Here is a 12,794-nt window from a genome sequence, read left to right on the forward strand (position 1 = left end):
CTAGACAATGTAAGAATTCCAACTAGTAGAGGATGAAGTTTTCAGCACACATATTTGTCTTTTTGTTTTGTTTGTGGGTTTGTTTGCAAGACAGTAAAAGATTGATTTTAGTAAAGTAATATTAACTAAGATGCTGATTAAAGATATTTTATTGAAAAGTACAGTGGCTTGAGGGATGGATTAATCTGTTTTGCCAATAATCAAGGCTGCATTTAAACATTACTAGTGGAGTTCAGGGTTTACAGGTAAAGATAATTATTTATCTTTGCAGCAGCCTTGCTTTCTTATGGGGTAAGAAATTGACCCTTCAATTATGTCAATTATACATATTTAGAAAGCAGCCAGTGCTCAGTCATTATTTACTTAACTTTAGTCATTACTTACTTATTTATTCAGTTAACTCTACTGGGTGGCTGTTAATTAAGGCCTGTGTTGGTGGTGGGACTGACTGAATGTGAAAGCCAGGAAGACACATCTCTTGATCTCACGGTGCTGTGAGTCAATTTCATGACCAAAGCCAACAGAAAAGTGGAAACTGCTCAACAAAAATTTTAGAGGTATTTTATCACCATGTCAGTTTCGAACATCATGAAATTTCAAATATGGTAAGGTGTACTAAATTTCACTATGAAAGTCATCAGGAAAGATGAGGAATTTTCTTTTTCTTATATAAATTACAGGTAGAAGAAGGATGTGTGGATATGTGAAACCATTCAGAAACTAGCATGAGAATTATCACCACTATAGTTCTGAGTAGAAGTCATCTATGTTTAAATTAGTTTGGTCAGGTTTAATTTCTGATTGTTTTTGGAATGATAAAATGTACTGCTTTGTTATGTTTGGTTTATTCTTCATAGAATTACAGCCCTATTCCATAAGATGTCATTTTCCCAAAATTTATTTGATGCTACAGATTTTCTACTAAGAAAAGTTTGTCAGGTATCTTAAGCAAATGAAAAAATATTTGTGCAAAGAGTCTCTTGATCATCATTGTCATTTGTAACCATATTCTTTTCACATGTACTTTGGAAGAACAGGTCATTTGACTGCTCATTTTAAAAATTAATTTGCTCCTTTAGAAAATATAGAGAAAGATGAATTTTCACAGAAATATAATTTATCAGAAAGTTTCTCACACAAACAGTTTGAAAGCAGATGTGTTAGTTCAATGAGCCTGAAACCATGTCTGGTATCAGCACATGGAAAAGGAAAGTTATTTTATTATGAGCAAACACAAATTAGTCTGGTGTGACACAAGGAATTATAACAAGAACTGGTCTTGGCTTGATAAAATAGATATTATTAATTTAATGACTTTAGAAAAAATTCATTAGAGCTCCTGATTTTCCATATGAAAACACTGAGCAAGTCAAGTTTTGAGAATTTCCAATCTTTTCTCAAGAGGAGGGGCAGGAAGTCACAGCCAAGGAAGGAACCTAGGGTTCACTCTGGCTAGATTCATTAATTGCGCTGCTTTTATAGAAGGAAAGCAAGACAAATTTATGCAAATAAATGGACCAGACATTCTATATCTAACTCAGGAAATATGGGGACAGACGGTGACCTGGCCTCAGGTCATTTTACACAGAGAAGCATAAAGGATAACTGAATACAGTTTCCTCTCTAGGAAAGTTCAACCAAAAAGGATCTGGAGTAAAGGATATCTAGCTAGTTGGATGAAGAAAAATACAGTAAATGGGGGTGTGGTAGCAAAACAGAAACAGATTCATCAGAGGTCTATCCTTCTTCTTCATGAACTACCTAAGCTGAAGAGAGCTGTTTGTCCAAGTTGATGCCCTGGTCATCAAGCAGTCAATACCCAATGCCTGGCTGATGGTGGTGGTGGTAGTTTAATCACTAAGTCATGCCCGACTTTTGCAACTGCATGGGTGTAGCCCACCAAGCTCCTCTGTCCATGAGATTTTCCAGGCAAGAATACTGGAGTGGGTAGCCATTTCCTTCTCCAGGGGACTTTCCTGACCCAGGGATTGAACCCACATCTCCTGCCTTGCAGGCAAATATACTTATTTACCACTGCCCAATGAAAGCAGGAATCAGCAAACTACAGCAGGCCAAATGCAACTCACTGCCTGTGTTTGTAAGGCCTGTCAGACAAGAATAGTTAATACACCTTTAAATGATTGTGAGGGGCGGGAATCAAAACAGAAACATTTGATGACGCTGGAGTGGAAATCACGTGAAATTCAAATTTCAGTGCTGATAAGCACGGGAGTTATAATGCCCCACCCGCTCCCCAATTCAGGACCATATTCACAGGGTGGGCGGAGTTTGTTGTGATGGCACCAACCTCTCCATCCACCCAGCTCTGTGTCTTTTCTCAGATGTTGACCTCTACATTACTCCCTAGTAAATTTCCTTCATGACAATCTCTGCCTCAAGAGTTTGCTTTCCCAGAGAACTTAGCCTGTTAGGAATGTAATTAAGAAACATGGAGAGAGCTAAAGTGACTGCTAAAGGAGCTGAACATGATACAGCAGGGGATATGGCAGTGCAGGGCTATTTTCCCTTGTAAGATACCTTGTACTACTTGAGATTTAAAATATATGCATGTATCTTAAAATAAAATTTAAATATAATACTATAAATAGGGAAAATAATAAAAAATGATTTCCCCAGAAAAGCCGTTACAATGGTGGGTCAGATGGTTTTCCATCCCACTTTATTTGCATTTTCCAATCTTCAAAACCACACTCCGGGGAAGTTACTGACACACCAGAAGTCCAACTCTCTTACCACATTATGTGCAAACTGTTCATATTTTCTTGCTCCTCATAGTCTTCCTTGTACACATGCATGTGCTCACTCACATACATTCCAAACACACAGTCAGCTGCTGAATTTTTTCTTCCCTGTTGCCACTCTCCATTATCTGAACTTCGGAATAGTAGAAGAGGAGCAGGACTTATTAAATTCATCTGTAAAATTATATTATTTAGTTAGATTAATCATTTAGTTGACATGTGGATTGGGAAATCAATCAACAAAACATGTTTTAATGAGATGTGTCACCTTCTACCATATGGAAAACATTTGAAATGACTCAGTCAGATCCAATTCATATTGGCTATTTCATAAAGGCTACCTATGTTTCAGTTAAAATATCTCTCCTAGGTCAAGAACCGTAAACTTAATAAATACTTTTTTAAAGAAAACCAAATCTATCAATGGCAGTGACCTACCAAACAAAGGTTTATGTTCATTTTAAAAGGATATGGAAAAGATCTAGAACAATAGGTCATTTTGGACAAAAAGGAAACCAAGATTCTTCAAATTTTCTATACCACTAAATAACTGTCAAAACTTCAGATCTTGAAGGCACTAATGATCAGCAAAGTGTATAGCGAAAATGAAATTCTTGTCACAGCCTCACCACTTACACAGTGCTATTAATATATGTCCCCTTGGGAATATAACCATATAAACTCATATATATGCATCTCAGACCTTTCATCTGTAAAACTGAGCTGTTCACACTAAATAATATACCAGTGATCACCAGTTGCATGATGGACTCTGTTTCAAGGATTATTTTTTTATAGATGAAGGATAATACCATCTGATGAGAGATAATCTGGAATGCTTAACTTCTGTCTGGTTGTTGTCTGGGTTCTTCTTCTTCTGGTTATTGTCTTTAACTTACTGTCTAAAGAATTTATTAAATTTGCTTTAAAGAGCAACACTAGGGAAAAGATTTTTAAAACTGGAACTATTTCCTAGAGCGGATATAGTTTCTACGAAATCAAGATGTCATTTCCCAAGCGTGACCCTCATTTCATGTGCCATGCTAAGTCCGTTTTATTTCATATTTGAATTTAATGAGATTTGAGAAATTTGGTCTTCTCAAAAGAGAATGTTAATTACATATTGTTTTCATTTGTGTCACTTGAAATAACTAATAAAGAAATTTTAAACTTTTATATTTCAGCAGAGTGTGCTATATTCTTACATATGATCCTATGCATATATATAGAGTTCATTGGCCAAGTTCTCTGCAGAAGTAAAAGGACATCACCCAATTTAAACATAAAGTAGCCTTTCAGCAAACAACTGCTAACAGTCAAATTGTTGTTCTCTGGCAAAATGTAAAATCTAGTTCAAATTCTTTGTTACAATCAGGAAACATTTTTGTATATTTTCTTTCATTTCTGAGTCTAGTTAAAGGAAAAACATTATAAATGCAACTTTTGTTAACAATTCATAATAATCATGGGGTTTACCAAAAAGTTTAAAAAAGTCACAAACACCAGTAAAGAAGGCATACATCTACATCTTTTTACTGTGTTGAGAAAAAAAATCCAGTATAATTCCCTCATTTGAAACTTTTATACAACATCTCAAAATATATTCTGCATTTTACTTCAAAAATGCATTTTATTAAGAATAAAGAAGGAACAGATTACAAACCAGGGAATGAAAGTCATGGCATATGATATATCAGTGCGTTTTGATGCCATAATGTTAAAGTTCCTAGCAGTGCAGACCACAAAGTACTGTGAGGCTTCACTGTCTATAAGCCTGTCTACCTTCCAGCTCCCAACCAGGTTAATTACTGCTACTAAATAACCAGAACACGTGTAAAAGGTTCAGGGCTGTTACGATTGTATTCAGCTTTGCATCAAATGAAAACTACCATTTTGGTGTTCAACCCCTTGGCAGCTACCACAGGACTTCAAAGAAAAAAAAAAAATGCCATGTACCCATATAGGTCTTTCATAAACCATGGTTAATTCATATCCTTAAGATTTAGTCAAGCATTGACAGAAACATCGAAATGAACACAGTGCTATGAGAAAGGACAGGCAGCTTTTATAAGGAGAGTTAAGAGGGAAAATAAGGAAAAAAATGTTCACTTTACATATTTCCAAATTGTTCTGGTGTGGACAAACTAAAGCATCTATTTTTTCTTTGGCAGACACCTGTAAAGTATGAGTATAAATGTCAAAGTGCCTTTGCTATATAATTGGCTTGTGAAATTCAAAGATAGCTACATGAAAGCATCTTATTCACATGGCCTCAAAGGTAATTACAGCAACAGTTTCATAAAGTGATTGATAATTATTTGAATTTCAGGCATGTATATATCTCCTAATCAGAATGTACTAGTTAGTAAGTTATATTGATTTTTGGTTCTTTTTGAGAAATTTACCCCATCATCATAAATGAGAAGTAACTGAAATGATAGACTTAGAATATGACATATAATGTGCCATCACCCCTTAGAAGGAATACACTTTAATAACTCTACTGGTTTTGCAAAAAAGGGGGCATGACTGAAGCCTATATTCCAAAAAGTATGCCCTGGAGATCGGTACATAGCTAAATATATGCCTAAAGTGGGGGATATAATTTAGAATGAAGAATGGATCTTACATGTCAAATTGTCTCTTTTTTCTAATACATAAGAAGATGCTCCATGGCATATAGTGAATAGAGATCAAAGAAAAGTGGGTGATATACTTAAGAAAAACAGAAAATAAACCTATAAAGAAAATTTACATAGGATCTGGGGAAAATATTCTCAGAAGTATATTTCGTTTGAGATATTACAGTTGTAAATAAAAATAATTATTTGCAGTGGTAAGAATTGTGTGTGTGTGTGTGTGTTTTATCAACAAGTTTACTTGCAAACATTTCACATTCTTTGGGAAATGGGCATTAACTAGGTTCTTAACTACTACCAATACCAAACCATGATAACAAATTAAACAGAAAAGTTTTAAAGGCAAGACATCACATACTGATGACCAATGCACTTTCTGAGTCTTGTTACATACAAATTTTATGTTAAGAGCTGGAGCCTGACACACAAAACCTAATGTTTTCAAAATCATTAAAAACAGTCAAATCGAAAAAGAGCAATACAAACAAACCAATGAAAACAAAAACTTTTTTCCAGACTATTGATAAATTGTATTGAATGCAATACAGAGAAAGGCAAAGGGGTTTATATACTTTTGGCCACTGAAGATGCAAACACCAGCCAAACAGGATCTTAGAAGCATTTCCAGGTCTATGAATAACACCATGGGGACACCAAAGCAAACACAGCATATGTTCTCAAATAAAGCAAGGTCATTATAGTCCAATTTTGATTTTCACCTCTCACACAACTTAGGTAGCCCGTGGTTGAGAGGCCAGTGCTACAGTTTTCACACTGAAAAGCTGTAGTTCTCAAGTGAGTTAAACTTCTGCTTTAGATTGTATCAGAACTGCTGGAAATTAACAGCAATATCTAATCCTTGTTATACAGAATGACCGCAATGGGAAATAAGTCAATGGATGAGGCCTCCTGGAGCCATCTCGAGTCTGGACGTGGCAACATGGCAGTGCTGCAAATCCATTGCCTGTACATTCAGTGTAAGAACTTGTTTTTTGTTCTTTGAGAGCCCCTGGCTATTAAATCAGGCTATTGTAATTATACAGTAAATCATCTCTGCCAATCAGAAGAAGTACTCTTTCTGATTTTCACCAACTGCATTTTGTATATTTAGCTCACTTTTCAAAACAGCCTCAGCATTGTCTGCGTTCTCTGACCTTTTTGCCTCATTTCTTTTGTATAACCTTTTCTGCTGATAAATGCGGACAGCTATAGCAGTGATGCACAGCAAGATAAAGATCACAACAGCTATCAAACCTAGTGAGAGAAGAGAAAAGAAACACAAAATCAGAACCATTGTCCAAATAGAAACTGTATAGGCTTCATTGTTTAAGAAGTCATAATAAAATTATTTTCTACCAAAATCAAGCATTTAGTATACATAAGTTGGAAAAACCAAAAACCTTAGGCATTTCTGGATCAAGTAGTATCAAAATACATTGAGTTTACTTCTGAGTTCTGTCAGTCTTATGGGCTCACCTTCATTTATTCTGAATGTATACTGGATTATTTAGTGTATTTGTATATACACTTTTTAATAACATATTACCTACATGTCTCTAAGTCCATGGGGTCACCTCATATTAATACCTAGACAAGTTTAGTTATTTTGAAATTATATAGTAGTAGTAACATCATAAAATAATCAAATGTGTTTTTAATACTTAAATATGTGAACATTTTTAAACTGAACTTTAGTTGATTTACAATGTTGTGTTAGTTTAAGGTGTACAGCATGATTCCATTATACATATATATATGTATAATATATGTATATATACACATGCATGTTTATCTATTATTTTTCAAATTCTTTTCCTTTATAGATTATGACAAAATATTGAGTCAAGTCACTGTGCTATACAATAGGTCCTTGTTGGTTATCTATTTTACATATAGTAGTGTGTATATGTTGATCCCAATCTCCTAATTTATCCCCTTAAATGTTAACATTTTAATGAGATTGATTATCAATAATTTGTTATATCCCTAAATAGCAAGAACAAGTTTTATATGAATAATCCTTACTATGAAATATATCGATCCTGATACATACATGAGGTGATATCTATATGAAGAATATTGATTTTTTGAGACATCTGATTGTAAATAAAAGATTTAAATATCACAGTGGTTAGCTGTGCTAAATGGTTACCAATTCTGGCATTACGTTAAGTCAGTTATCTTCAAAGTGAGATCTCTGAATCCTTGATGGTTCCTGGAACGCTTTGAGGAGGCCCATAGGGTCAAAGCTATTCGTAATAACTCTAAGATGCCTTTTTCACCGTGTTGACATGTCCACTGAGAGAACAAAGCAAGGTTAGGTAAAGTTCCTGGTTCCTTAATACGAACTAAGGCAAGGTCACCAAACTTTGCAAGTGGTCACTGAATTCATAAAGTAAGCGGGCACTGCACTGCCAGCTTCATTTAAGAATGTCCTTGATGAAGCACTAAAAATTATACATTTTGTCAAATTGTGACCTTTGGCCGTAAGACTTTCTAACATTTTGTGTGATGAAATGGAAAGTATTTGTAAAGTACTGATACTTCTAGTGCAGACTGAAGTATGATGATTGTCTCCAGAAGAAGGCCAGCATGAACATTTCAGTTGAGTTGTGAGCTGAACTAGTTGCTTCTTCCTGTAAAGAACACTGTTTTTATTGGAAAGAACGACTGACAGATAAACTGTGGTTGTTTTAACTTGGATATCTGGCAGAAATTTTCTCTACAATAAAGTAAACCTGTCACTTCAAGATAAACAACTGACAGTGTAGGATGCCAATGATCAAAGCCAAGTTTTCAAATGAAAAGTAGAATTTGGAAAACTGTTGTCTGTCACGAGTTTGAGAGTTCCTCATACTTAGGCTCTTCTGCTGAAATCAGTGGAGGTGTTAACGTAGTGTTTTCAGATGAAAATAAGTACAACGGAAACAGCAAGGTGGATGGAGTCTCACACTGTAAAACAAGGACTCTTCGCTCGAGTTTAAAGTAGGTGTAAACAACTCTAATAACTCCAACTGAAGCCAAAACTTCGAAGGTCCTCATCAGTCACAATGGATTCTCGAGTACATGATCTGATGGGCAGATTGACTACAGCCAATATTGCCAGGGACTAAGCTGATTTTTGGCTATGTCAGCCTTATCTGAGAGGGATAGCAATTCCTTGCTGATAGATCTAACATAAATCTGATAAGTGAATTTTGTATTGAAATCTGAAGAATTTTCTAATGGATATGATTGTTTTATTATTGTTATATTAATAAAGAATAATTGAAATCAGAATATCCATTTGTTGTCATATATTTTGCCTCTCATCTTAGAAAAGTAATGAGTTGCTATCAGTATTCTATTGCTTGGTTATAGGCCTCTGGTTTAAAGAAAGAGATCCTAAACTTTCAATGTAGAAAGTGGACGAAGTAGGTACAGACAGTAGGTTCAGTAGGTGTTGCTGTACTGTGCTTAATCGTGTCCGACTCTTTGCAGGCCCATGGGCTGTAGTCTGCCAGGTTCCTCTGCCCACATAATTTTCCAGGCAAGAATACTGGAGTGGGGTGCCATTTCCTACTCTAGTGGATCTTTCTGACCCAGGGGTCAAACTCAGATCTCCTGCAACTCCTGTGTCTCCTGCATTGGCAGGTGGATTCTTTACCACCAGTACCACTTGGGAAGCCCACAGAGACAGCAGGCTACTGCAGACAAAATCACGGATGGGCTCTGGGGTGGGTTTGCTCCATGTATATGATTTATCTCTTGTAATTGGAGACAGCGTTATATAGTCTGGCCACCTGATGCGAAGAACTGACTCATCGGAAAAGACCCTGATGCTGGGAAAGATTGAAGGCAGGAGGACAAGGGGACAACAGAGGAAGAGATGGTTGGATGGCATCACCGACTCAACGGATATGAGTTTGAACAAGCTCCAGGAGTTGGTGATGAACAAGGAGGCCTGGCACGCTGCAGTTCACAGGGTCGCAAAGAGTTGGACACGACTGAGTGACTGAACTGAAGTGAACTTAATGAGAGACAATCTTATGTCAGGGCTTGTTATGCCCAAGAAAAACCTTGATTTAACATCATACATCAGAAAAAAAAAAGAAAGGAAAAAAGATATTATAAATGAAATACAACCATCTGCTGCATTCTGTGACATTACTATCTGGAGTTCTGTGTGAACGTGTTTTTATGATGAAATTACGTAGCTTGCTGTCTCAATCTGAACATTCATATCTGTGAAGTCTGACCAGAAACTGTCTCTAGTATCTGAGTCACCAGTTTTAAATGTCTTATTAAATCAATTTTTCCCACCTCACCCTGTTTATTTATTTGCTGTTTGTAATTCAAGAAAAAGATTGCCTAAAATGTAAAAATAGGAGAATTAGCCAACTAAAATATACTTAAATGGACTAACTCATGTTACACAGTGGGTGCAAGTTACGAGTAAGGAGACAACAGGTGAAGAAATCTACCACAATGCTAGCAGATGGAAAAACACGCTAGAGAATGGTATTCTGTGATTTAGCAGATGAATTGCACGTGATCCCAGACAAGGCCTTTGGAGCTTAGATGGCCACGACCTGCTGCTCTGCTTCTGAAGCTCAGTCCCTGCAGTGATCAGAAGCAGACACCACTGGATCCAGAGGCCCTGGGGAGACCCTGAGCAGCAAACCTTCCATAGAATCTTGCTCTGCTCTGTGCATCTGAGTCAAGTGAGAATTTCACACATGACCTACAACTTGCTTCCATTCTAGAATAACACAGCATAACTTATAAACACACTTCTTCCTTTACTCTGCAAATCTTGCCAGTAATCTTTGCCCAAAGGTATGATAAAAAGATTAAATACTTGCTCTAACATTGGGATGACTATACAATAACTCTGTATCTGCATCTCCCTATATTCATACTATATTTGTCCATGTATAGAAAATATCCAGTAAAAGCACCATTATTGTTGCAGAAACCAGTAATCGAGAAACCAAGCACCACACTCGGAGAGTTGGAGAACTCAGGTTTATTATGCCAGCAGGCCCGGAGGAGTTAACACTCCAAGCTCTGAGTCCCAAACAAAGGGGTTACGTACGGAGTTTTTATAGGCAGACTATAGTGGGCAACACTAGCTGCTAATAGGCTGGTTTAAACTAGGGGGTTTTGCACGCGTGGTCAAGACAGGGAAGGGGATGCCTGACCTGGACAGGCATGATTAAGCAGGTTTGCAGGGGCTGGGCAGTTGCAAAGAGCAAGACAGGGGTGAGTGAGATAAGCTCCAGTTTCTAGTATTGTGAGTCCCCACTTTCCAAGACTATGTGACCTACATGATCCAGACTTGGCAAGGAGCAAGCTGAGTTACAGAGGCAGAAGGAGCAGGAGGTTATGTAAAATTTTAACTTTTCCTCCTCATTATGAGACTGAGACAATTTGTTTGACTAGGAGTCCCAATTTGAAATGTTGAGCACATTGTGTTGATAAATGGTACAACTTTAAATTTAGAGTTTTTACCATTTAATGTTTTAATGCTATATTAATATATTTATTTTAGACATGCAGATTTTAACTACTCTTCTAACAGGGTTTTAGTGTTTGTTTTTCACTTGTTTCATGACTAAATGAGGAGCCTATTTTATGCATCTTTAATTTCTATACCATTAATTTGACAAAAAAAATAAAACAACTGACAAAGCAATGGGAATTTTAATATTCTCACAAATTTTGATCAGTATTATTCTCTGTCTAAATAAAATTCTAAGTACTTAAAGCAAGCTGATGTCTACATAAGTAAGGGTGTAAAAAGTAGAGAACCAAATGGATCAGTTATATGCCCACATAAGCTGCTCAAGTATATGTCTAATCACATTACCTGGCAATATAATAACATAATTGTTTACATTCTATATCATCTGCAGAATATGGAGAAAAGGTGAGCCATTTAACATTTCAGTAATCTGATTAATAATATTATTAAAACCATCAATCAGGAAGAAAAAGGGTTTTGTGGGGGCTTGGTTTTGAATATATTATGTCTCAGAGAATATGCTGCTCTACTGCCAGGAAGATATATTTAAATTTTTTGGTGCTAATTTTGCAGTGTAAAATAAGTAATAAACCACTTTTATTCCATTAGCTTAGTATTTGATAAAGTGCAAATATAACTGTAATATTCATTGAGAGGAGATTTAGACCATGAAAATAATCCACTTTATTAAGCATTAAGGCAACATTAAATACATGCTTTTAATGTTCATCTCAGAATTTTCCAACTTGTTACATAAATTCTTGCAGCAGTGATGTGTCCAAGAAACCGAAAAATGACACTTCCTCAAATACAATCAGAACACCCTAGGGAGTGCAGATGGCCATTAGAAAGCTAAATGATATTCATTATTAGTACTATGCCCTAACGAATATCTAATACTAACACTTGAATGTGGTATTTCAGTGAAATTATCAATTATTTATACTGGAAATCTCCAAGGAAGCTGCAAATTCAGGAAGACTATATGACAATCCAATACAAATAATAAACCACCTTCCTGACCTCAGGATTCACTGATAACTCTTGGGACATGTATAGATTCTTCATGTGCTGTGAGCTCAGTGTCAGACTCTTTAGGGACCATGTGGACTGTAGCCTGCCTGGTTCCTCTGTCCATGGAATTTCCCAGGCAAGAATACAGGAGTGGGTTGCCATTTCTTTTTCCAGGGAATCTTCTCCACCCGAGGGTAGAAGCTGCATCTCCTACATTGGCAGGCGGATTCTTTACCAGCTGAGCCACCGGGGAAGCCCTATAGATAGTGTCTATAATGCTTAATATTCACCATTATTAGCAACGATATTAAGCACCAAAGAAGAGCTGGTTCATGCTGTTACCTCCAATGACTGCAGAGTCACTTTTGATTGTATTAGTGAGGGGTTCTCTGTCATCTCTTGTTCCAGAATGATCTACATTAAAGGACAAAAAAGAGGGGAATGGGTGATATAGGAAAGTAAAAAGAAGACTTTTAAAAAATTCATAAATAGTTTAAATCAGAACAGAATTATAGAGATCAATGTGGGATGTCTGTAACTGTAACCTTATGCAATACCCACATGCAATGGCCCATATGAATAAGGAATTGAGAATCGAGAATCTAAAAAAGAAATGGGAAAGAATCGAAGGTTAAAACCAGTTTTAAGAAACCATTTCAAATACCTATGCCTGTTTCATGTTGATGTATGGCAAAAACCAACACAAGGAAAAGTGAAAATGTAAGTCACTCAGTCTTGTCTGGCTCTGTGACCCCATGGACTGTAGCCCGTTAAGACTCTGTTCATGAATTCCCCAGGAAGAAAACTGGAGTGGGTCGTCATTCCCTTCTCCAGGGGATCTTCCCGACCCAGAGATCAAACCTGGGTCCCCTG

At 36.4% G+C, this 12,794-nt stretch overlaps 1 protein-coding gene across 11 annotated transcripts in view; it reads right to left on the reverse strand.

Moving 5' to 3' along the window:
- Nucleotides 1-2,650: 2,650 nt before the first annotated feature.
- The window catches only part of CNTNAP4 (contactin associated protein family member 4), a 269,244-nt gene continuing 259,100 nt past the window's right edge, over nt 2,651-12,794 (reverse strand). For 9 of the 11 annotated variants that reach the window (XM_081508575.1, XM_081508577.1, XM_081508578.1 and 6 more), the window contains 2 exons: nt 12,264-12,335; nt 4,273-6,655 (listed from right to left, as the gene is read on the reverse strand). In XM_081508575.1, coding sequence (XP_081364701.1) covers nt 6,462-6,655; nt 12,264-12,335 — 266 coding nt within the window. In that variant the 3' untranslated portion in view covers nt 4,273-6,461. Of the gene's footprint in view, nt 2,937-4,272; nt 6,656-12,263; nt 12,336-12,794 lie in introns of those variants that run through there. The other 2 variants (XM_081508573.1, XM_081508581.1) reach the window with 1 other exon arrangement.

Source organism: Giraffa tippelskirchi, chromosome 7 (genome assembly GCF_054371585.1).
Source record: "Giraffa tippelskirchi isolate mGirTip1 chromosome 7, T2T-mGirTip1v1.2.pri, whole genome shotgun sequence".
Taxonomy (NCBI): Eukaryota; Metazoa; Chordata; class Mammalia; order Artiodactyla; family Giraffidae; genus Giraffa; species Giraffa tippelskirchi.